A 21,550-nucleotide genomic window follows, 5' to 3' on the forward strand; every position below is an offset into this window, starting at 1 on the left:
ACTATTATATTTAGCATGCTGCCATGATTAAATCTTGGATAAACAACCCGAATAGAAACACTTATTTTGAAATGCCTTTTCCTAGCTTGAGTTATCAACATCTCGCGATAGTTGTTCGTCTTCACATACGTGGCTTTTCCTGAGGTTTCCCTTCCGGTTGGAGAGAATAGTCAGTTAGCTGTCATCATCATGGTGAGTTATATGTGTGGTCAGTGATAAATATATACTTTTCTGAATGCATTTTGTTGAGTGAATGAGACTGCTAAAACGTCAGTTAAGCGTTCGATCACCGTTTTGATAACTAGCTGGTAGTTAGCTGACGTTAGCTAACTAAGCTAGGTGTTTAGCCAGCTAGCTCTCGCTGTTAACACTGTGTTCCTAGTCCTCTAGTTATCAGTAGATTCACTTTAACTCGGCTGAACAAACATCGACAATCGCAGAAATCCATAACGTGGATGATTCTGAGTAACATTTCACATGTTGTCCCACACTAGATATTGTTTTAGTTAGTTATAGTTCGCATTTCTATCTGGAAGTCACGGTGTGATGTACCTAGCAGGCGTTTGAATTGGAGAATCCTTGTACAATCTGAAAATACGAACCTAAGCGATGATTTATGACCCAGAACCGCATGGACACAATGTGCCAATATTTACCATAATAACACTTATCATGCATTCATTAAATACTGCTTGCTGTTGTCCGACAAATAATCATCTCTGGATGATCATGGCACTTATCACTAACATAAACGGTTATAAAAGTTTTGATTTCTGCGCTTGCTTTGTCTGTGCAGGAATTGGAGGCAATGACCAGATACACAAGCCCGGTGAACCCGGCTGTCTTCCCCCACCTCACTGTGGTCCTGCTCGCCATCGGCATGTTTTTCACAGCGTGGTTCTTTGTGTATCCTTTAACACCAAGATGCTGAACTTACAAGTAACTACTAAATCTTTAAGACTGACCTGCAATGTTTTAGCTTGCTAGTAATAAAAATAAAAGCTGGATGTAAACAAACCGACCCCCATCCCCTCTAGCTGTTGATGTCCTGTAATCATTCCTACACCAGTGGCTAGTCCGCTTGTTGGCACAGTCCTTAACCCCTTCTGCTTCAGGTATGAGGTAACGTCCACAAAATACACACGAGATGTATACAAAGAGCTCCTGATCTCGCTGGTTGCATCCCTCTTCATGGGCTTTGGGGTTCTCTTCCTGTTACTTTGGGTTGGAATATACGTCTGAAGGTGAGGTTTTAACTTAATTTGGTCTCTACACTAAAGGCTGGGGATGTTCTGTTATTCAAAGTGTGCTAGTGCAAAATTACTAATGGATTTAAAAAATACTTAAATTGGTTTAATATTTTTTTCTATCATCTTGAATAATAGTATGACTGAACATGTGCATCGAAATAATACATTCTGAAAGCTTAGGTAAAATTCGGATCTTCGTTAAGATGCAGTCTTATTGGCCATTGCGTTTGTGTGTTGTAGGTTGCAAATGCTCAGAGAGCAGATGGTGAGGAACATTGTAGCAGCTCTGGACACCATCGGTGGTTTGAGCTGTGCAACAAATGGCAGTGGACTTTGGACAGGCAGGATGTTGGGGTGGGGGACTGATTTCACAAATAAAACAGATTTTGTAAAAATTTCAAAATTTTTCATTATTAAAGGCAGTGTAATTTTGTGGTATTGGAGAACACCTTTTAGTCTTGATCTAAATTACACCTAGTAGTATTTGTTGAAAGTTGACCTTAGTCTAGGACCAAGCTCAATTTTTGTCAAGAAATGACATGATTTATACAAGCATTAAACAACTGAACTAGTTGGGTGCACAGGAGGTTAATGGTATTAAATATTTAGTGAAACCTGCTTTTCTTTTGTCAGGGGTTTAATTCTTTCCCATTTGCAAATCTCTTCTATTGGCACCACACAGTATAACACAGCAGAGGCTAGAAAATGGATGGAACTAAACCCTCAAACATAAAAAAGAAAGGAAGGAACATCAGTAAGTAATAAAATAAAAAGGAGAAATGGTGAAAGAAAATTACAAATGTACATTACTGCCCTCCAAGACGTTCGTTCAGCTCAAACATTAAATGCAACCATGCAGGCAGTTTCGGGTTTTGCTCTGTTATGGCCCCGGAGAGAGACGTTAAGACGCCGAGAGGAAGTCCGAGGTGCCGCAGGCCTCACTGGGATCCCCACACTGACCGTCTGACAGCGCGACGGAGCTGGGCGAAGCGATTATTGCGATTCAGTCGTAAAAACCGTCTTTTAAAATCTTAATTACCTCGACTCAGCCATATAGATTTACCTCGATTTAGCCATATAGATTGTACTGACCAACCAATTTTGAATTACGTTTATGTTTTTATTATATCAGTATTAAACCAAAATGTGTTTTTTTTCCTGCCATAAAAGTATAAAAATTTATTCTATAGATTATTTTAAAATTCAGGAAGTGTCATCATTTAACAAATAGACATGGGTCTAGCGTTATTGTAGACTTTGGTATCTTATCTAAGGTACCACATAAATAAGTCCATAAAGTTTTTACATTGTCACATTTCCAGAACATGTTCAAAAATCTTCCCTCAGTAGAATGTGAACACAACCATGACTATAAAGCAAACTCATTTTGTATAATAATCTGGTGCTGAACCACAATGGGTGTATCTTTATTTGTGCATCACATTTAAAAACTCACCATGGTTTACATACTTATAGTATAAGGGGGTGTGCTGGATGGGTATTTGAAAACACTGGGCTAGCTATTAATATGCATCTGCTAGGCTGTGTGTAGTGACTAAACCCCTAATCCCATCTTAATCTCCTGGATGAGAATAATGCAGTCTTCCAGTGCCACACACTTAACCAGCTTCTCAGGGCCATGGTCTGTAATGCCTTACAAAAAAATTTACAGTGCAAACTCCTGGTCTATTTAAGGTTATGACCTTTAACATTTGTGTTCATCCATAATTTGGAATGAGACAGAGTTGCACAGAATCCCCAGAACACTTTCAGTTGATTTGGCACAGGTAGCCAAGATGCCGGAATGTAAAACATTTATTTCATCTACATTCATATTATCTGGCAGAAACAAGCAACTGTCGTGACAACTGTAATGACCTATTCACAGAGACTGACTCACATCTGAGGTCTGAGCAAAGCCATATACGTGATGTCAGGGCTGGCTCGGATGCAGCTTCTCTGGTTACCACAGGAGGGGGCTCACGAGTCGGCACTAGATGGAGTAGGCGCAATCAGCAGTGATCCGTCACACCCGTTTTCCTTTCTACTTCACTGTTGAATCGTTTTGGTCACGCCGGTACACTTTCAGTCCTTCTCTGCTTTCACTGTTGGTACGCTACGTTACAAGGTGTCTCGCCACCTTACTTTCTCTTTATCTCTCTCTTGTTACCCTGCTATTTATTTGAGTCTATCTCCTGCGCCGCTCCCTGGCCCATCTCAAGTTTTCCTCCACCTGTTATATTTCCTATCTGTTATACTTTTATTTTGAGAAGGGTTTTTATTTGTTTGTTGCGGCGTTTGCCTGCTGCCAGTTACTTCCCCTGGCATCCTTTGTTCAATTTTCACGCGTTGAGTTTTTCTGAGTTGTTTTGTGTTTGCTTTTCTCCCGTGTTCTCACGGTCGAGTATTTCTTTGCGCGTTGTGTATTCCGCGCTATTTTGTTAGTGTTTTTACCACTGCGTGTTTTACTCGCCTTAATCTCTCGCCATATATTCTGTTAGTTTGAGCCGGGGTGTTATGAATATCTGTGCTATAGTGTGTCGTTCGCAAACGATTCGTTCAAATAAACGAATCATTTGAGTGAACGAACTGAATCGAATCACTTCCTCAGCTGATTCGTTCCTTTTTCAGTTCAGTAGTCGAGCTCAGCAGCGACTGTGCAGGCCGGCAGGGGAACTGCTGTGTGGTCTGTAAATCACCAAGAAAAATCTTCGCTTTTTCACGGATTTCGATCGGCGGAAAAAATATATATTTTATGATTTTTTTTACATGACAAAATCCCAAAATGTATAAAAAATAGAAGTATTAATTCTAACAACAAAGGAATGTTATAAGTAATAAAATAGTACGAATTACAGTAAATAGTGCATATTTACTCTCGGAAACGAGAACCAGCATCACTTGCCTGAGACTCGAGATTGTAAACAAGATTGGTTGCTTGCTGGAGAAGCACACATGTACAGAACAGTGTGGGAATGGTTATTAAAGGAATGGGAAAGGTTTATGTAACGTAAAGGTGGGGGGAGGGTCTATAAAGCCTTAATATAGTGTATAAATACTTAAATAAATATACTGTTTCCACTTCGTGGATTTTCAGTTATTGCGGGTGGTTCTGGAATCTCCAGAATGCGATAAAGGAGGGATTACTGTATAATAAACCCCCTTTAAGGAGGGCAGAGGTGTTAAGGAAAAGGAGAAGGAAGAAGGAACATGCTAGGGCAGCCTTCTTCAGAAATCCCTTTGGGTTTGTAAAGACTTTATTTAGCAAAGAGAAGTCTGGTAGACTAAATGTGGAAAGAAAGGTATTAGAAGAGTACTTTGAATGTATGTATAGTGATAAGGATAAGGACAAGGAGTTGGAGCTCCCAGCAGACATTCCACCAGTGGGCACAATAGGGGGCTGCATGGATGTCAGCCTCCCAAAGTGGAAGGAAGTGCAAAATGTGGTTCGCCATGCAAAGGCTGGATCTGCGCCAGGGCCTAATGGTGTGACGTATCAAGTGTATAAGAATGCACCTGATGTCCTGAAGTTTTTGTGGAGAATGATGGTCTTAATGTGGAAAAAAGGAACTATCCCAAAAGAGTGGAGGAGAGCAGTGGGCATCCTGATTCCAAAAGAAAAGGATTCCAAGGAGATAGAGCAGTTTCGACCAATAAGTCTCCTTAATGTAGAAGGTAAAATCTTCTTTAGTGTAGTAGCAAGGAGATTAGTAGAGTACCTAAAAGCAAATAAATTAATTGACACCTCAGTTCAAAAGGCAGGGATTCCTGGTTTTGCAGGTTGTTTGGAACATAGTAGTATGATCTGGAGTCAGATCCAGGCAGCGAAGAGAGAGGGTAGGGACCTACATGTGGTGTTTTTAGACCTAGCTAATGCTTTTGGGTCCGTGCCGCATAGCCTAATATGGAAGGCGTTTGAATATTTTCAGGTGCCAGCAAATATTACTAGGCTGGTTAAGGCATACTTTGAGGATATTCAGTTATGTTTTAATACAGGAGAATTTGTTACAGCATGGCAAAGGTTGGAAATGGGTATAATGGCCGGATGCACCATTTCGCCTTTGGCATTTACTATGGCCATGGAGGTGATAATTAGGGCCTCAAAGTGGGTGGTAGGCGGTGAAAGACTGCGAGATGGGTTACGGCTACCTCCAATTAGGGCATTCATGGATGACATGACAACACTAACAACGACAGTACCTTGCACGCGGCGGTTATTGGAAAAAATACAGGGAAATCTTAGGTGGGCTAGGATGAAGGTAAAGCCTAATAAATCTAGAAGTATATCAATAGTTAAAGGCAAGTTGGTGCAGGAGAGCTTTTGTATGGAAGGGGAGTGTATACCATCGGTACAGGAGAAGCCAGTTAAAAGTTTGGGCAGATGGTATAGTGCAGCATTAAATGATAAGGAGCAGGTTGCGATCTTAAAGACAGAATTGGTGCAGGCAATTAATAGAATAGAGAAGTCGCTGTTACCAGGAAAATTAAAATTATGGTGTATCCAGTTTGGCTTGCTTCCTCGTATTAGATGGCCACTGACAATTTATGAGGTACCTATCACAGAGGTTGAGAGGTTGGAAAGGATTTTGAATAAAACAATAAGGAAATGGTTAGGTTTGCCACGTTGTTTAAGTAGTGTAGCATTATATGGAAAAGGCATACTAGAACTACCTATGACTAGCTTAGTTGAGGAATTTAAATGTGCGAGGGTGAGTCGAGAGGTGATTCTATTAGGATCTAAGGATAATGTCGTAAGAACAGCAGCATCAGTGGCTAAGGTAGGGAGGAAGTGGAATCCACGGGTAGCGGCGCAAGCGGCCGAAAGCGCGTTAGTGTTGCGCGATATAGTAGGCTATGTCCAATGTGGAAAAGCGGGCTTTGGATCAGGTGACTCATGGAAAACATTTAATAAAGCCACGTCACCAGAGAGAAGGCGAATGGTAGTGAGTTTTATAAGGGAACAGGAAGAAGATGCTCGACGTGCATTAGCAGCGTCTCAGGCAAAACAAGGCCAATGGCTTCGTTGGCAGAGTGTAGAAAATAGGCGGCTCACCTGGCAGGAAATTTGGGCGATGGACGCGGGGTGCATCAAGTTTCTACTTGGAGCAACATATGATGTCCTTCCAACTCCTCAAAACCTCGCACAGTGGGTAGGTGAAGATCCTAAATGTAAGTTGTGCACGGGAGTTGGCTCGCTAAAGCACATTTTGTCCGCATGCCATGTTAGTTTGTCACAGGGGCGATATACATGGAGGCATAATCAAGTTCTAAGTGTGCTAGCGTGTTTATTTGATAAGAAGCGCTTAGAGGTTAATGCATTGACTAGTGTTGGTAATCGGTACGCAAATAGGTTTGTGAGGGAGGGTAAATGTGCAGGAGAACGCGATTGTGCCGTTGATGTTGGCAGGTGGGGTGAAGCACGAGATTGGAAACTTCTAGTAGATATAGGGAGAAAACTACAGGTTCCGGAGTGCATAGCAGTAACTTCATTGAGGCCCGATATGGTGTTGTACTCGGAAAGTAAACGGATTGTTTACTTTATCGAATTAACGGTTCCATTTGAAGACGCGGTTGATGAAGCATTTGAGAGGAAAAAGTTAAAATACGCTGACTTGGTGGCTAATGTGCGAGAACGCGGATGGCAGGCGCACATAAGACCAGTAGAAGTAGGTGCTAGGGGCTTTGTGGCTAAATCTATGACATCGTTGTTAACACAGTTCTGCCTTAGAGGGAGAAAGCTAAGATCAGCTGTGAAGGAGCTGTCGGTGGTAGCTGAAAGAGCTAGCCAATGGCTGTGGATTAAGAGGGCACAGACTACTTGGGGGCATGTCCCATAAAGGTGGCTTGACCGGTCTTATGAGTGAGACGTTGGGAAGGTGAAATGGGTAACATAAAAGGTGGTTGAACAGCAAGCTTTGAGGGGGGTGAGGCTGGGACGCCAGCCCTCACCGTTGAGCCTCCTGGAGGTGTTGTGGGCTCAAATCAATGAAACACCAACGAAGGGAGGTGCCCACCTGATGACCCCAGTGAAGAGCTTGTAAGTGGTTGTGGGCGTCGCTGTTACTTTGCGTGAAGGTCTGTCTAGGGCTGTGTTGTGGTCTGAGTACTTGGCAGTTGAGGCAAGTGACCATGAACATAGTACGCTGTGATTCTGGATCCTTGCCGAGCCAGTATCAGATTGTAGCTGTTGTTGTGTTCTGCTCAAACAACTGGTGTGTGTTTAGGATGTCGTTGTTGCTTTGTTTGAAGGTCGCTGTTACTTTGCGTGAAGGTCTGTCTAGGGCTGTGTTGTGGTCTGAGTACATGGCAGTTGAGGCAAGTGACCATGAACATAGCACGCTGTGATTCTGGATCCTTGCCGAGCCAGTATCAGATTGTAGCTGTTGTTGTGTTCTGCTCAAACAACTGGTGTGTGTTTAGGATGTCGTTGTTGCTTTGTTTGAAGGTCAGTCCAGGTTGATGTGATGATCTGAGTACTTGGCAGTTGAAGCAATGGACCATGAACATAGTACGCTGTGCTTCTGGATCCTTGCCGAGCCAGTATCAGTTTGTAGATGTTGCAGTGTTCTAATAGTGGTTGGTTGGTTAATAACATGCACGGTTATGGTTGTTGGAGAGAAGATGGGCGGTAGGGCCTTGTGAGGAGTATGGGAGTGGCATAGGATATTTCACCATCTTATCCTGTGTTTAAGTATAACCAACATTTAGTTGCATATTTTTTATTTATACATTTTTTACAACACTCATCTCCTGGTCCCTGAGGCCGTGAACTAAACTGAAACATCGCACACCCTTAGCACAAAATTACAGACATCTATACGATCATTTTATAGGCTATCGGTACGTACTTCTAGCATTAATACTGTATGTACGATCATTTTATAGGCTATATTACCTTATCAGAACTTAAGTTAGCAATAAGTTAAGTCATGTACTGATTACTGGAACGCTGTGCTTAAGGAACAACCATGGTTAGAAACCCACTGTGATTAATGTGACAATGCAAATGTCATTAACATTACATGGTTATTTACATGTATTTAAGAAAATTGCTTTAGACATGTAAAATAGCCAAACAGAACGAATGTTAAACACCAAGAAGTGCTAGTTTCAAGGTCAATGAACTAAAACCAGTTAGTGTAGGACGGAATAAACAGATGGATAAAATGGGAGAACGATGATTTATTGGCAAGTGTAAAACAAATGGACTAGCAGACATTTAGAACTCCATGTGTTATAAACACATAATATAGTAATATTTACAAGGTCTTTCCTAGGATATTCACAAAAATATTTAACAATTGTCGAGAAAACACAATAAAATGCAAAAAGATTTACGTTGCAATATGATTAAATATGATAAATGGGCAATATTCACCGTTAATCCAAGAAAGAAAAACAGCTGGCAGTGCACAACTAAGGGCTATGCTAAACCCTGACGTGAAAGTAGCCCTAGGTAGGACAGCTCGATGGGTAGCACATAGAACACCAGCACTTTGGTCCACCTCTCTGTTTTTACACGCGGTGTGTGCGTTCCCGCACTCTCCGTGTTACACGTGAAAGTGTAGCAATGTGCTAATATTTCACTACTGACAATTAATGCAAACTTGTGGCTAGACATTGAGCTTGATTAAGAGGCACTTGTGGTTCTGCTTTCTGACAAAGACGATTTTTAGTACATCAGGCAAAACTAGTTCTAGTATAAAAAAATCTAAATTCAGCAAAAAATATAAATGTACAAATTACTCAGACCATCAAGCATATAAAAATAGTTATACAAGTACAATCAATTCAATGGTCCAACACTTTGTAAGTTTATGAAAATGTAAACTGACATTTACAAAATCTGTTGTTTATCTGAAAGACCATTCCAACCTTCATAAATAGTTTTTAAAACCTATATATAATGTGCTAGTTTGCTGATACAGTGGAGTATTTAATCTTCAGGACTGGCAGGAAGGTCTATGCAAGTATTAACCGTTGAATTTATTTTGTAAATCTAGATATTGTGTATGCCAAATGAATAAACACTGAATAAAACAGATCTACAATTTACAAATGGCTTTATAAGTAAGTGAAAGTGTAATGGTGACAAACCTGAAATGGAAATTGATTTGAATAACTTTGAATAACCCTGTGTTTGTTATTGCTGTTGAAATGACCAACAATTCTTCATGCAAATGACTAGCTCTCCCTTTAGATTCCATTGCTTTTGGTGTCTGTTGGCGTCCTCCTCACGTAAGACCTTAGTCATGGCTGCACTCCAGCTCTGCATGTAGCCAGGTGCTCAACACCCATGTACATTCTGCCTCTACTTGAAAGGCCTTTGCTGCTGACGTTCTAGTGTAGTTTCTTGACATTCATGATGATTCCAGAATTTTTTGCACCGAATGCAAACACGTCAACTACAGTGTCCTTATTACATCACAAACGTCTCCCACTCTGTCCAACATGCCATCGTTTCCAGTTGTTTGTAAGTACTGGTCACTGTCGAGCTCGAGCAAAGGCATCACGGAGCCAGGGACAATCTTCATATAGTCTCGGATCTCCGAGGTACTCTGTGGTGCGTTTGTAGAAATAATAATATAGTACAGCACCTAGACACCCAAGAAAAAACCCAAGAAAATCTGTAAATAAAATCTTGGCATCTGTTAAGTAATTGTTTCTATTATACAGAATATATAGAGAGCATTCCTTCACAAACACACATACAGTCAACCTGAGAATGTATGAAATTGATTTAGGAATCCTTGCCAAGACTAGACTAAAATCCTCATTTTAATTTGGGCTACTAATCTGAACACTATTTGTGTTGTGACATTCTTACCTAACCTCTGGAAAACAAAAAGCGCCAGTAAGCCACTCGTCCACATGAAACGGTTTGACTCCATCCACCTCAGGTTCTGGAAGGACATCACAAGACTAGTAATTGTGTCACTTCCATTGGCTTTTGCAATCAGCAAAGCATTTACTTAGAGTAATGAAAATGTAAATGATGCACATGGCACACATTGGAAATGTGGCGTCTTACTGAAATGAAACATGCCTTTCCTGTTTGGCTTTGGTTTATTGGAAGTTTAATAAAACAGGCCTCTTATGCTATGGTGTGAGAGAAGAGGGATATACCATTATCCAGCAGTGAAGGCAGATGCTGAGAGTGAGATAGAGAGCGGACAGGATGAGCAGGGCACGGAACCGCTCCAGTAGCAGAGACACCAGCCCCACTTGGAAGACGTACGTGTTGAACATCATCAGAAGGATAATGATCACGTTAAACAGAATAGCAATGTCCTGGATTCTGCAGCACGAGACGGTGAAGAAAGCAGAGGGAGAACTTTTAACACCAAATAACAACTGTATATTGTATATGGATTCATCAGTCTAAAATTTCAATTAAGCAAACGCCACACATTAAATTGTACACAAGCACCAAAATGTTTTGCACGTTGCTGTATTTTATGTTTCAGGGAGTGTGTACCTAATGAGACCTCATTCTCCCCCAACCCTTGATGACTCACATGAACAGCACTAGCTGAATGACTGGAGCTGCCCTCAGAAGTTCACTGAAGGAGTTGACAAACAGGTCAAAAGCCAGAAGAACTAGCTGGATTAGCAGCACCAGCGAGTAATTATTGGTCTGGAGCATCTCAGGACTGAGTGGTGCCCCACAGTCCCAGCCAGGAGCTTACAGATGGGAATTTAAACAAGTCCTCCAGTCACTGTGGTTACTGACACCAAGACGTTCTTTCATAAATGGGGAAAACAAATTAGCACCTTAACACTTCTCCATTTCATCTTTTAAAAAATGTTAACCAAAGGTTTCAAATATTTGGCTTCTCATCAGATCGGGCCAGTGTCCAGCGATGTAAGCCTTTTTCCCTCCTGTGGAAAAATGTCCTGTTAATTTCTTCAGTTGAACTGAGATGAAAGAATTAAAAAAAAAAGGAAAAAAGGACCAAAAAATGCTTCTGATTTTTGTCTCTTGTTAACAAACTGTTGTGCATGTCAGGGTCACTGATTTGGCCATAGTGGGAACCATGTTTCCCAAAGCAACATGACTTACTGAATATCTACAAGTGTAATTATCTGTTCTCTAATTATCTGATTTATACGAGAGTCAGGACTGTCAATCTTCCACTTTGAGCACAGTCAGTGACATAAGGATCAGTTGATAAGGCCATCATGGTCTCTTCCACCTAAGAGAAATATGACATAAAGCAGTCTCAAAAATTAAAAACATCAAATATATAAAGTCAAAACAAACAAGAATAATATATTTTTTAAGAACAAAAAACAAGATGCCATGCCAGTCCCCCTTAAGATGTTATGCATGTAGGTAGTTAGACGGAGAGCTCACACTGGGGATTAAGGTTTCATTTCACTGATCAGACCTCTGTGTACCCTTTAATCTGATTCTTTCATACGCTACACAAACAATTACGTTACATTGCATGAAATACGTCTTCAAACTTGTTTTTAACACTGGACTGTGAATCATATTAGATCTTTACATGGTTGAACAGGTAATCATAGAGAGGGTCATGGGTAGTGACACGGATTAAGACCTGTTTTGTTATTTTGCATGAATATTAGCAGGTATTCACATATTCAACAAGAATCAACATCGTAGCTCATTTTTATCAACTGTCCTCATGTTTAACTTTGTAAATTTCATAAAGAACAGCATAAGTAACGGTTAGTAACTTCACAGTGCAGGTCGGCCAGCTAAACAGTCGGCTAGCTAACGTAGCTAGTTAGGTAACTTAACCATAATTGTTCTCTGGCGGATAGAAATCTCGAAGTCTGCAGCAGTGAACAAATATATAAGATATATTTCTTATTCAGACGTTTTATGCGCACACAACATGTTACAATTTAATATTGCCACGAGTGACGTGACCATTTCTTACCACTTAGCTAGCAGCGTGTGGCTAGCCCGCTAGAGACAACGGGACGGTGTGTGTTGTTAACACTGGCTGTCTGGATAGTGGCTGTCTGAATAAAATTAATGCACACCTGCAATGCAGCGGAGGTCTTTTGCAGTGGATTTTGCTAAAGTGAACCGAATTGCTTCACGCAGTTGCCACCGCTAGCTAGTATTTAGCATTTAGCCTACAGGAGCGTCCCTGGAATCCGAGAGACGACGACGTCTCCCATGGCAACTAAAGTCCTTTTTACCGTAGTGCCTAACAGAGGAAACGCAAATCTATTACACGATATTACAAAAAATGTAGGGTATGGTAGTAGTATAAAATAGTTATATACACGTTTATTATTACATGTTACATTTGAAAAAAAATAAATTTCTCAAACACAAAGCCTCGTTGTTTAAGGACTTTTATGTGTGATATTACGGTATTAATAACGTGTAGCGCGCCCTCTTGTGGAACGTAGTGGAAGTGAATGTGGCCATGGCGTGTGTGACACTGCTCGGCGTCATGAACACCTGTGGCTGTGGCGTTTGGGTAAACAGAGACGTTCAAACTCCACCAAAGGTGAGTTCGACACCTTTATCCTTCAGATACATACAAGTATCGAAAATAAATAGTGATATAGAGATGAATTAGTATCAGAATTTCAAGTAGCAAGCTGCAAATAAAATGTAAGTCGTCTTCATTTCCATATTCCATAGCGCATGCAGATAAATTGTTTCCAGGATTTTCATTACGCACTAACTGTATTATATTCATGTAACTATATTCAACTCCTTGCTCTTTTAACACAACAGGTTGTGTTGAATAAATCACTTTCTATTATATTTCTGTCGACACAAATGCCCTAAGATTATGCAAATCTTATTTTTTAAATTGAAGACCTGATTTACTCTATAAAATACAATCTATAAAAAAATCCACAGTCACCATAAACATTTCGCTCAGGGTCCCTGCGAGAGCCCTAAAGCTGGAATACAGTGTGTTTGTGACTAATAATAATCTCTGTGGTTTAGACTGTTGAAGTCCGCATGAGAGCAGGTATTTATTTAACCTTGAGTACTCTGTAGAGTAGGAAACACTGCTGACTGCACATGTAGTGTGGTAGGGTATTGGTAACGTAATCCAACGGACTGTCAGATTTTTTTTATCTCCATCCTGCAAAAAATGCCTGTTAACAGAGTTACACTGAAAGGTATTGAGAATTTGTGTAATTTGTGTAATCTCCTGGTGAAACATTTGAGAAACTGTGCGTTGACTTTATTGTGCGTGTGGTTGTTACTGTGATTACAGAGTTTTTATTACGCACAAGAATGGTTAACATGATTAATTTGATGGAAGCTGCTCTTTATTGTTACATGCCACAATCATTATATATTTTTAATAAAATATGATTATATATTTAAAGCCAATATAATATCCTTCCAGATTTCAGTTATTAGCATACAAAGTGCTTATTTTTTGTATTCTGTGTGAGAATTATCTACGGAGTTAATAATTAAAACCTTAATAAAATGAGTTAATGACATATTTCTGCATGGTTTAGCTATATATAGCTTTGCTCTTGTTTGCAGAACACTAGGTGATGTTGGATATAGATGCAGAGCTGATAGCTTTTAGCATCTTAGACACAGCTTGGACTTTGGCTCCAGTGCTTTAGATCATCACAGTAGTGGTTAAAGGCAGATCACTTGATCCTGAAGGTCTTTGCTCTCAGCTTAGACCTCACTCCCTTTCTCCATCAAATCTGCCTTGTCCCTGCTAGTCACAGTGGAGTCAAAGTCATGAGCCTTTCCATTCATTCTATACCTTCTACATTTTACGGGCATTCCATCTACAACCCAGCAAACCACTGCTGTTGCCTCGAACCTTTGGGTAAATACTTTACGTATAGTGCACTTTGTGCCAGGACCCACTCCCTGTCAGTACACAAAGCTCAGGTCCATCACATGACCATCCTGTTCTGATGTCTGTATCCTGGAGTTTGGAGACGGGGAGGGAGATTGTGAGAGATCACTTCACACTGGAAAGTGTGAATTCTCCCAGTGGGATCCCACTATGGGTGATTTTTTTTTTTTTGGCCAAGCTCACTTGCCATTGGCATGTGCCAATATTTAAACCAATAATGAGGATTCTTTTAGTATGCTGCAAAACCTTGAATCGCAAGAATTGCATCTAAACCTTTTGGCAACTGTGCAGTTGCTCTGTGTTGTTACTCTGATGTTTACGAAGCACAGAGCTCCCTTGTGTCACCATTCAAACAGCAGAGCGAGCTTCAGACAATGTACAAGAATAGTTCTATTCAAACAACACTGTTTATTACTAAAGGTTGTTTAGAAAGTTTCCTACAAGTTTGGAAAGTTATTATGGTATCAATAGACTGTATATATGCATATTGTTGTTGAGAATAATAGGGACAAAGCCATGCTTCTGTTGGCCCAAGACGGCATTAATGATGCCCTAGTGTATCTCTGTGGTTAGTTATAGCCAGCACAAAGAACTTCTGTAATACACAAACCAATAGGATTTTCGAGAGGTTGAACACTTTTGACTTAAAACAATAAAGAAAGTGTAGTAATGTTTAGATTGACATCCTCAGTGGTGCAGGGGTGAGAGTTGCCATTAGAAGACCATGTCTTCCATGATGAATGGTCCAGTACTTAACTATTCTTAACTATTCCATCACACTTCCTGCTCAGCAACCTCGTCTACTAAGATCTGCATCTTAACCAAATGAAACTGTGTCTCAGTTACGAATTATTAACTCACAGGTCTCATGGCTGGAAGAGACTTCTAAGAATATTGAGCAAAAAGTGCTTAATAATTGTTCAGAAAGGTTTGAAGTGATGAACAGGGTGTAAAGGTTAATGTAGTCAGGACATTTACACTATACTAAAGTCTCCCCTGTGTTTTTGCAGTAATGTCTGTCTGGTTGAAGGATGGTGAAGTTCTGGAGGGGGAGGGCAGCGGGCAGTCGTCTCCGTGCGGCCCCAGGTGGAGGAGCCCAGTGGTGGGGGGAGGGGACAGGACGCAGGGCTCCTCACCCAGCGGCGGGGGCGACGGGCTTCAGCAGGACAGCATGAGCAAGGCTGAGGAGCTGTTCAGCCTGTGTGACAAAGAGGCCAAAGGCTTCATCACCAAGAGGGACATGCAGGTGCCCTAGCAGTTCTACACCAGCAGTCCCCTTTAGTTTGAGGAGCAGTTTGTTGCTGTGCACCCTGATCGTGTAGTCTCAGTTTCTGTGTGTGTGGTTGCCAGCGGTTACAGGGAGAGCTGCCTCTGACCCCAGAGCAGTTGGAGTCGGTGTTCGAGAGCTTGGACCGGGAGAGAAACGGGTTCCTCACCCCCATCGAGTTTCACACAGGCCTGGGTGGGTGTGTGTGCGCCTATGGGCTGAGGGTGTGTTTGTGTTTGTGTGTGGTGTGGGTGTTTGCAGACCTGCAATACGACACCATGCAGAAATGAGTTGCGAACTAACTAAGCGCCTCTCACAGGGGAGCTGGTAGGAACTGAAGAATGTGCTGATGAGAGAACGGATCCAGCAGAGGTCAGGTTTACGCAGCTTCTCACGGAGCTCGGAGCAGATCAGATCTTTAGACAGTGAGTCTCCGTGCTTTTATCCCCATACTAATACATCAGGCATATTGTTTTTTTATATTCTGTAGATGTATATTTTTGTTTTTATAGTTCTGCCATAGCTTTGGTTTTGAGCCGTGTGTGTGTGTGTGTGTGTGTGTGTGTGTGTGCGTGCGCGCGTGTGTGTGTGTGTGTGTGTGTGTGTACTGTTTGTAGTCAGAAGGAGCTGTTTTCTCTGTGGTGTGGTCTGCAGAGGGACAGGCCGGACCTGCTCGGTACGCTGGAGCAGGTTCTGTCCCACGCTGTTGTTCTGGTGCAGGACTACCAGAGAGAACGGGACAGTCTGGAACAGACACTGCGCAGGTCGGCACATCTGTGAATACAAATGGCTGCAGTGCCTGCGCATGTCTGCCGAGCAGCGTGTGTGTGGTGGTTCACTCATGGTTTTGTTTGATTGGTCAGGAGAGAAGACGACCATGACAAGATGGTGCGCTCCCTCTATGAAGACATGGAGAACCAAATAAAAGAGGAGCGAGAAAAACAACTTACTCTGGTAGGTGTTCCTGAACGCAAGGACAGTCATCGTTTCCACAGTAATAGTAGTAACATTTGCAGAGGACTTTTAAAAATTGAAAGTGGTGGTGATAATGGATGATGATGATGTGATGAAGGACAGCACAAGGCAGGGAGACAAAAGAGAGCAGCTACTTCAGGAGCTGAAGACACGGGAGCAGGAGCTGGAGTTCACACTGGCCAAGCAGAGAGAGGTGAACGGGCACATCCACCCATCTGTTCATCCAGTCAGCCTTTCATTCAGCAGTTCACCACCCATCCGTAGCCTCGCGTCCTAATGAGCGCTTACTGTTACCCCCACCCCACCTCCACCTCCACCCCCAACACCTCCACCCCCACCCCCCACAGCTGGAGAGCAGGCTGGCAGCGTTGGGCCAGCAGCAGGTGGCCGCGTGCAGGCAGAACCAGCAGCTGCAGGACGCCAACGAGGATCTGCGTGAACAGCTGCAGCAGAGCCGTGAGGATCTTCACAAGACCCTCCAGCAGCTGCACTTCCTGCAGGACACGCTCTCGCTGCAGCACCGGAGCGAACAGAGGTGAGGGCGGCCCGCCCGGGCCGGGCCGGGCCCCGCACCGTTAGACGTGTGGGGGGGGAGAAGCAAGGCCTTACTGGTTTGTGTTTTTCGGCCAGGGACGTGCTGAAGGTGTCCAGGAACATGCAGAAGGAACGGGAGAGTCTGGGGAGGCAGCTGGATCTGCTCAGGTGAGAGCTGTGGACTGGTATGAGCTGTGGACTGGTATGAGCTGTGGACTGGTATGAGCTGTGGACTGGTATGAGCTGTGGACTGGTATGAGCTGTGGACTGGTATGAGCTGTGGACTGGGGGGGGGGGGGGGGTGGTTAGTTTACAGCTGATCAAACAGTTTTTTTCTCTGGTGTGTAAAACAGGAAGAGCATACATGATAGCAGATAGAAGACCACATAGAGGAGGGAGTTCCTCTAGAACTTATCTGGCATGTAACAGTGGTAAAGATGTAGACCCAGACCCGCAACAGCAAGAACAATGCAATCACTTCTTTTTTTGACCATGACATCATTGTCTCTTTTCTCAGGGACATGAACAAGCGTTTGCGGGATGAAAAAGACGCTCACGAGGACCAGAAGAGGGTTAGTCACAGACCGTCCTTCACGGACCCCCTCCTCCCTTACCCACAATGCCACTGTGGGCAAGGCGCTTCGCCCTGGGTGTATTCCTTCTACCCCTACTGACCTGGAGTCTTTGCTGGGCCACTTGAGTTTGCTCCTAATCACTGACGCAGTGCTGTGGGCCGTGTTCTGCATGTCTGTCCCTTGGTCAATGGACACCAGAGAATCTTCACCTTCTTGTCTTTGCATGCGGCTGTGTCATGGGCTTGTACCAGAATGAAGGTTTTACCCTCTGCGGGCGGAGGATTACCCGTGGCTTCCCTAAGTCAAGAACAGAGTGTGGACTGTCTTGTGCAAATGTTGAATTGTGAAAAGTTTTTTTTTTAGTTCTGAGCAAAGTTTGTATGTGTCTGAGACAACCCAGCTTTCAAAATAAGCTGAAGGGTATGTTATCTGTTATCTGAGGCAATATTTCAACAGATCTCAACATTTTATGAAGTTACAGACCTGTGATGGGTTTTTTTGTGGTAAGACAGAGAAACACAAGGCCATTTTGAAGCTGTGATTGTAATGGATGTTTTCAGTTTAAAAACTTAAACTTGTATGTATTAAGTAGAAAAGCATTTCCTTATCGTGTCTGTTACAGAAAACACGGCAGAATTTCTCCCTCAACATTTCGTACTGCACTTCACATATCTGTAGAAAATTAATTTTATAATTTAATAGAAAAGAAAGATAGATAAATAGATCTATTTATAGATAAATAGATAATTTAATAGAAAAGAATTTTGACATAAAAAGCATGCAGAAAGAGAGCCATGATGCCACTGCTGTTTTGTCACTGCTAAGGTCAGTATCTTCCACAGCTAGGTCATTGGATTGCTTGGCAAGTTCACAGCTTTACTTTCAGTGGCAACTCCACCCATGAGGTAATAATCCCTGCTAGCAGCTCTGAGGGAAACACCTTCAATGAAACTGTAGTCGGCTCCATTGCTGTGAATTTCTGCTTATCTGAACCAGTTTACTTACATAACCTGAATATTTCTTTCTTGTTCTTTATCAGGGCTGAGCTGTAAGTGCCGGCCCCTGTAGCAGGTGCTATTGGTGAACTCAGAAGGTCACGCTACGAGCTTCAGGACACACGTCCTGCTGGCTTTGTCTGTGCGTCACGTGTCTGCACTTTTATGCTGCATGCTTTTGAAATCTGGGATTCCTTTATTGTGCTTTTGTTCACCTTGTTTTTTATTTATTTGCTGATTTATCTGTATGGTTAGACGAGTTTCCTTAAATTAAAAGATCTTATGAACAAAACAGAAAGGTTGTCAGGTGATGAAGCAGTGGGTGTGTTTACTAACGTGGCCACGGTACACAATAAACGTTTACAGAAGGTACACTTCCTTATCCGTGTTCTTATTGCGCAAGTCCCAAAGCCCCATATGTACACACACATGCACAAAACGTGACTAGCAAGGCATCACTATATCTATCTAAATACATTTCACACGTGTCACATTTCACGGGTTGTTCCACAGACCCCTACAATGAAGAGACCCTTAGAGAGACACGGGTCAGTAATTGGGGACTATGTCCTACCTGAGAAGTCGGTCAAAAGGTGGGTCACACCAGTTCATTTAACTTACGTTTGCATCGAATAACAAATCTAACCATTACATTACAATACATACAGTATCTTCAAATATTTACATGTACAAAATTTACTGCATAAAAAAACCCTTGGCCTGATGGCCCTGATGAACATGATGTAAGATTGAATGGAATGTATTGTTCTCATTGTACTGCCAGCGTGTTGAGGATGGACTCACAAGACGAGCTTCCCGAGTCTGAGCCCGTGCAGCTCTGTGACAGCAGCCCAGAATCAGCAGCGTCTGTGGCGTGGCTACACAGCAGGAAGGTACCGCTGAGACGTCCGGGCGTCCTGGAGCAGGAGGAGAACAGAAAGGCCTCCATATGTTACACGCAAATACAGAACTTCACACGTTGGCATGGCAAACAGTGAACATGAGAGTGGTCCTCACCATCGTTGTTTTTCCCACAATACACCAGATCCTGATTGCTCATTTACTCTGCGACACTCTTTTTGATGTTTTGATATTCAAAGATTTGAGATATGTATTTGATCAATTATTGCACGCTGTTTAGACTAAATAACAAAAGGTTATAATCTTTGCTTCTTCTCCTAGTTTGTTTAGCCTGATCTTCTGAAGGGATGATTAGAGTATGCATGTCAGTCAGTGTTGCATGTTCCTACTACCATTGCAATGGTTTGACAGAAACCCTTGTAATCTCCATCTCAGGTTGGAGAAACTGGGCCTCTGCGTGTATTTAAGGTGGTGTTTATAGGCAGTTCAGATGTGGGCAAAAGTTCATTCATCCACCAGTACTGTAGAGGGCACTTCCCTAACAAAATGAGCGCTACAGTGGGTAAACTGCAACTGCATTGCCATGAAACACTTCACCCACATGTAATAATAATACGAAACTGACCCCAGATCAGCATCGATGGGCAGTTTCTTCCAGTACCAAATCTAATTCGCTTTACAGGTATTGATTTCCAGGTAAGGAGTCTGGTGCTTAATTCCACGCACATTGCTCTTCAGCTTTGGGACACAGCAGGGCAAGAGAGGTTAGAAAAAATACAAAATGCACTGATATTAGAATGAAATAACTTGAACTTCTTGTTGAATTACAGAATTACTCTAATAATAACTGTCCATTGCGTCCTCTCAGATTCCGTAGCATCACGCAGCAGTACTACCGCAGGGCAGACGGGATCCTGGCTGTGTATGACATCACTCGAGCGTCCTCTTTCGTGTCAGTGCGTGACTGGCTAGATCAAATACAGGTGAGGCCGCTTTGACATGCAAAAGAAGCATTCTGTACAAGTTTTACATTTGCACGAGTGATCAGTTGTGGATGGAACCCACCGAAGTTCCGAGAGTTTGTGAAATTCCATTGCCACAAAATTGCTAACATTACTTCATTTTCTTGGCAGAAATACATGACTGAAGAGGCATGTCTGATGTTGCTAGGCAATAAGACAGACAAGGAGGAAAGGGGAGAGAGACAGGTGACCACCGAGCAAGGCCAGAAACTTGCTATGGTGATGAAGCACGCATTCTTATCTGGAGTGATAAACCGCATGGACATTTCAACTCAACTTTGCTTTCACTTTTATCTCATCTGAATGTTATTTTCCATGTTTGTATAGGAATATGAGGCAGAGTTCTTTGAATGCAGTGCTAAGAGTGGCCATAATGTCCATGAGGCTATGGCACACCTGGCCAGGTGAGACTCTTGAATAATCATGTTTTGTGATAAATAAGTGTGTGTTGATGGTGTGCGTGAAACAAACCGATCCCTGCGTTGCGTATCTGTAGACTGATGACAGTGCAGCAGGACAGGCAGTGTGAGTCTGCGCTTCACCTCACCATCAGCTCGGCCAGCAGAGGGCGCTGCTGCCAATAGACAGGCAGCAGCGTGTGAAGATCACGCACCATGGAGGAGATGACAAGGGACCGTGGTGTGGCGGGATTAGCGTGACCTCGTCTGTCAGAGCTTAGGGGACCTGTGACGATTCTTCCTAATGAAGCTACAAACGTCACAGCCATGACGCTATAATACCAATGTCAATATTGTGTTGCGTTAAACCAGTCAACACTCAGTCATACATCTACAACACCAATGTCAATATTGTCTTGTGTTAAACCAGTCAACACTCACAGCCATACATTTACAACACCAATGTTGAGACTGTGTACAGCATTAACTGCAACAGGTGTGGTTTGTGCACTGCAATCTGTAATTGCATGCTTATAAAATAGATGTACCTAATAAAATTGTGAGTGGTACAAATTTTCTTCTCAACTAGCTGGTGACAGTATGCATACTCATACATTCAGCGGGTGCATCGTAAAGAATCACCAAATGGTATACATACATATATTAATCTTAAGGTGTTGACTTGCAATTGTAGCCATTGGAACAGCTCCAGTGCTTTGGAACAGCTGGAAGAGGTGACTGATGGTGAAGACACACTAGTCTAGCCTGACAATTCATTTTAACATACAATGCAGGAAGATGTGATAAGGTGACTCCAGACTGTAAGGGCAGGGG

General features: G+C 42.4%; 3 protein-coding genes across 8 annotated transcripts; 2 read left to right on the forward strand and 1 right to left on the reverse strand.

The window, feature by feature from the left end:
• Positions 1-80: 80 nt before the first annotated feature.
• tmem258 (transmembrane protein 258) lies at positions 81-1,869 on the forward strand. Its single transcript, XM_077006938.1, has 4 exons — positions 81-192; positions 797-906; positions 1,116-1,244; positions 1,491-1,869. The coding sequence occupies exons 1-3, from the start codon at positions 190-192 to the stop codon at positions 1,240-1,242; spliced, it is 240 nt and encodes a 79-aa protein (XP_076863053.1). The 5' UTR covers positions 81-189; the 3' UTR covers positions 1,243-1,244; positions 1,491-1,869.
• Positions 1,870-8,034: 6,165 nt separating this feature from the next.
• Positions 8,035-12,574, reverse strand: tmem138 (transmembrane protein 138). Of its 3 annotated transcripts, none has more exons than XM_077006944.1 (5): positions 12,267-12,574; positions 10,729-11,446; positions 10,377-10,548; positions 10,078-10,153; positions 8,035-9,847 (listed from the first exon to the last, which is right to left on the reverse strand). In XM_077006944.1, the coding sequence occupies exons 3-5, from the start codon at positions 10,500-10,502 to the stop codon at positions 9,735-9,737; spliced, it is 315 nt and encodes a 104-aa protein (XP_076863059.1). In that variant the 5' UTR covers positions 10,503-10,548; positions 10,729-11,446; positions 12,267-12,574; the 3' UTR covers positions 8,035-9,734. The 3 variants fall into 3 exon arrangements, with proteins under 3 accessions (XP_076863059.1, XP_076863057.1, XP_076863058.1); XM_077006942.1 differs by having other exon boundaries at positions 8,038-9,847; positions 10,769-11,446; positions 12,267-12,570; XM_077006943.1 differs by having other exon boundaries at positions 8,038-9,847; positions 10,769-11,446; positions 12,161-12,570.
• Positions 12,575-12,644: 70 nt separating this feature from the next.
• cracr2b (calcium release activated channel regulator 2B) lies at positions 12,645-21,258 on the forward strand. 4 transcript variants are annotated; one of them, XM_077006939.1, is made up of 18 exons: positions 12,645-12,745; positions 15,100-15,335; positions 15,440-15,551; positions 15,676-15,781; positions 15,974-16,120; positions 16,220-16,310; positions 16,429-16,524; positions 16,679-16,866; positions 16,962-17,033; positions 17,383-17,437; positions 18,949-19,028; positions 19,220-19,328; positions 19,732-19,858; positions 19,979-20,060; positions 20,165-20,279; positions 20,430-20,537; positions 20,646-20,722; positions 20,815-21,258. In XM_077006939.1, the coding sequence occupies exons 2-18, from the start codon at positions 15,102-15,104 to the stop codon at positions 20,900-20,902; spliced, it is 1,887 nt and encodes a 628-aa protein (XP_076863054.1). In that variant the 5' UTR covers positions 12,645-12,745; positions 15,100-15,101; the 3' UTR covers positions 20,903-21,258. The 4 variants fall into 4 exon arrangements, 3 of the variants coding, with proteins under 3 accessions (XP_076863054.1, XP_076863055.1, XP_076863056.1); XM_077006940.1 differs by having other exon boundaries at positions 20,430-20,504; XR_013131024.1 differs by lacking the exons at positions 20,430-20,537; positions 20,646-20,722; positions 20,815-21,258 and having other exon boundaries at positions 19,732-19,854.
• The last annotated feature ends 292 nt before the right edge of the window (positions 21,259-21,550 follow it).

Source organism: Brachyhypopomus gauderio, chromosome 5 (genome assembly GCF_052324685.1).
Source record: "Brachyhypopomus gauderio isolate BG-103 chromosome 5, BGAUD_0.2, whole genome shotgun sequence".
Taxonomy (NCBI): Eukaryota; Metazoa; Chordata; class Actinopteri; order Gymnotiformes; family Hypopomidae; genus Brachyhypopomus; species Brachyhypopomus gauderio.

Coding starts and splice junctions, on each gene's coding strand:
- tmem258 (XM_077006938.1), top strand. Junction 907..1,115: donor TTCACAGCGTGGTTCTTTGT/GTATCCTTTAAC, acceptor CTTCTGCTTCAG/GTATGAGGTAACGTCCACAA.
- tmem138 (XM_077006942.1), bottom strand. CDS start 10,896: ATGCTCCAGACCAATAATTACTCGCTGGTGCTGCTAATCCAGCTAGTT. Junction 10,549..10,768: donor ATTCAGCTAGTGCTGTTCAT/GTGAGTCATCAA, acceptor CTCGTGCTGCAG/AATCCAGGACATTGCTATTC. Junction 9,848..10,077: donor TTTTGTTTTCCAGAGGTTAG/GTAAGAATGTCA, acceptor TTGGGTGTCTAG/GTGCTGTACTATATTATTAT.
- cracr2b (XM_077006939.1), top strand. CDS start 15,102: ATGTCTGTCTGGTTGAAGGATGGTGAAGTTCTGGAGGGGGAGGGCAGC. Junction 16,525..16,678: donor CACTGGCCAAGCAGAGAGAG/GTGAACGGGCAC, acceptor CACCCCCCACAG/CTGGAGAGCAGGCTGGCAGC. Junction 19,029..19,219: donor CCTGAGAAGTCGGTCAAAAG/GTGGGTCACACC, acceptor TTGTACTGCCAG/CGTGTTGAGGATGGACTCAC.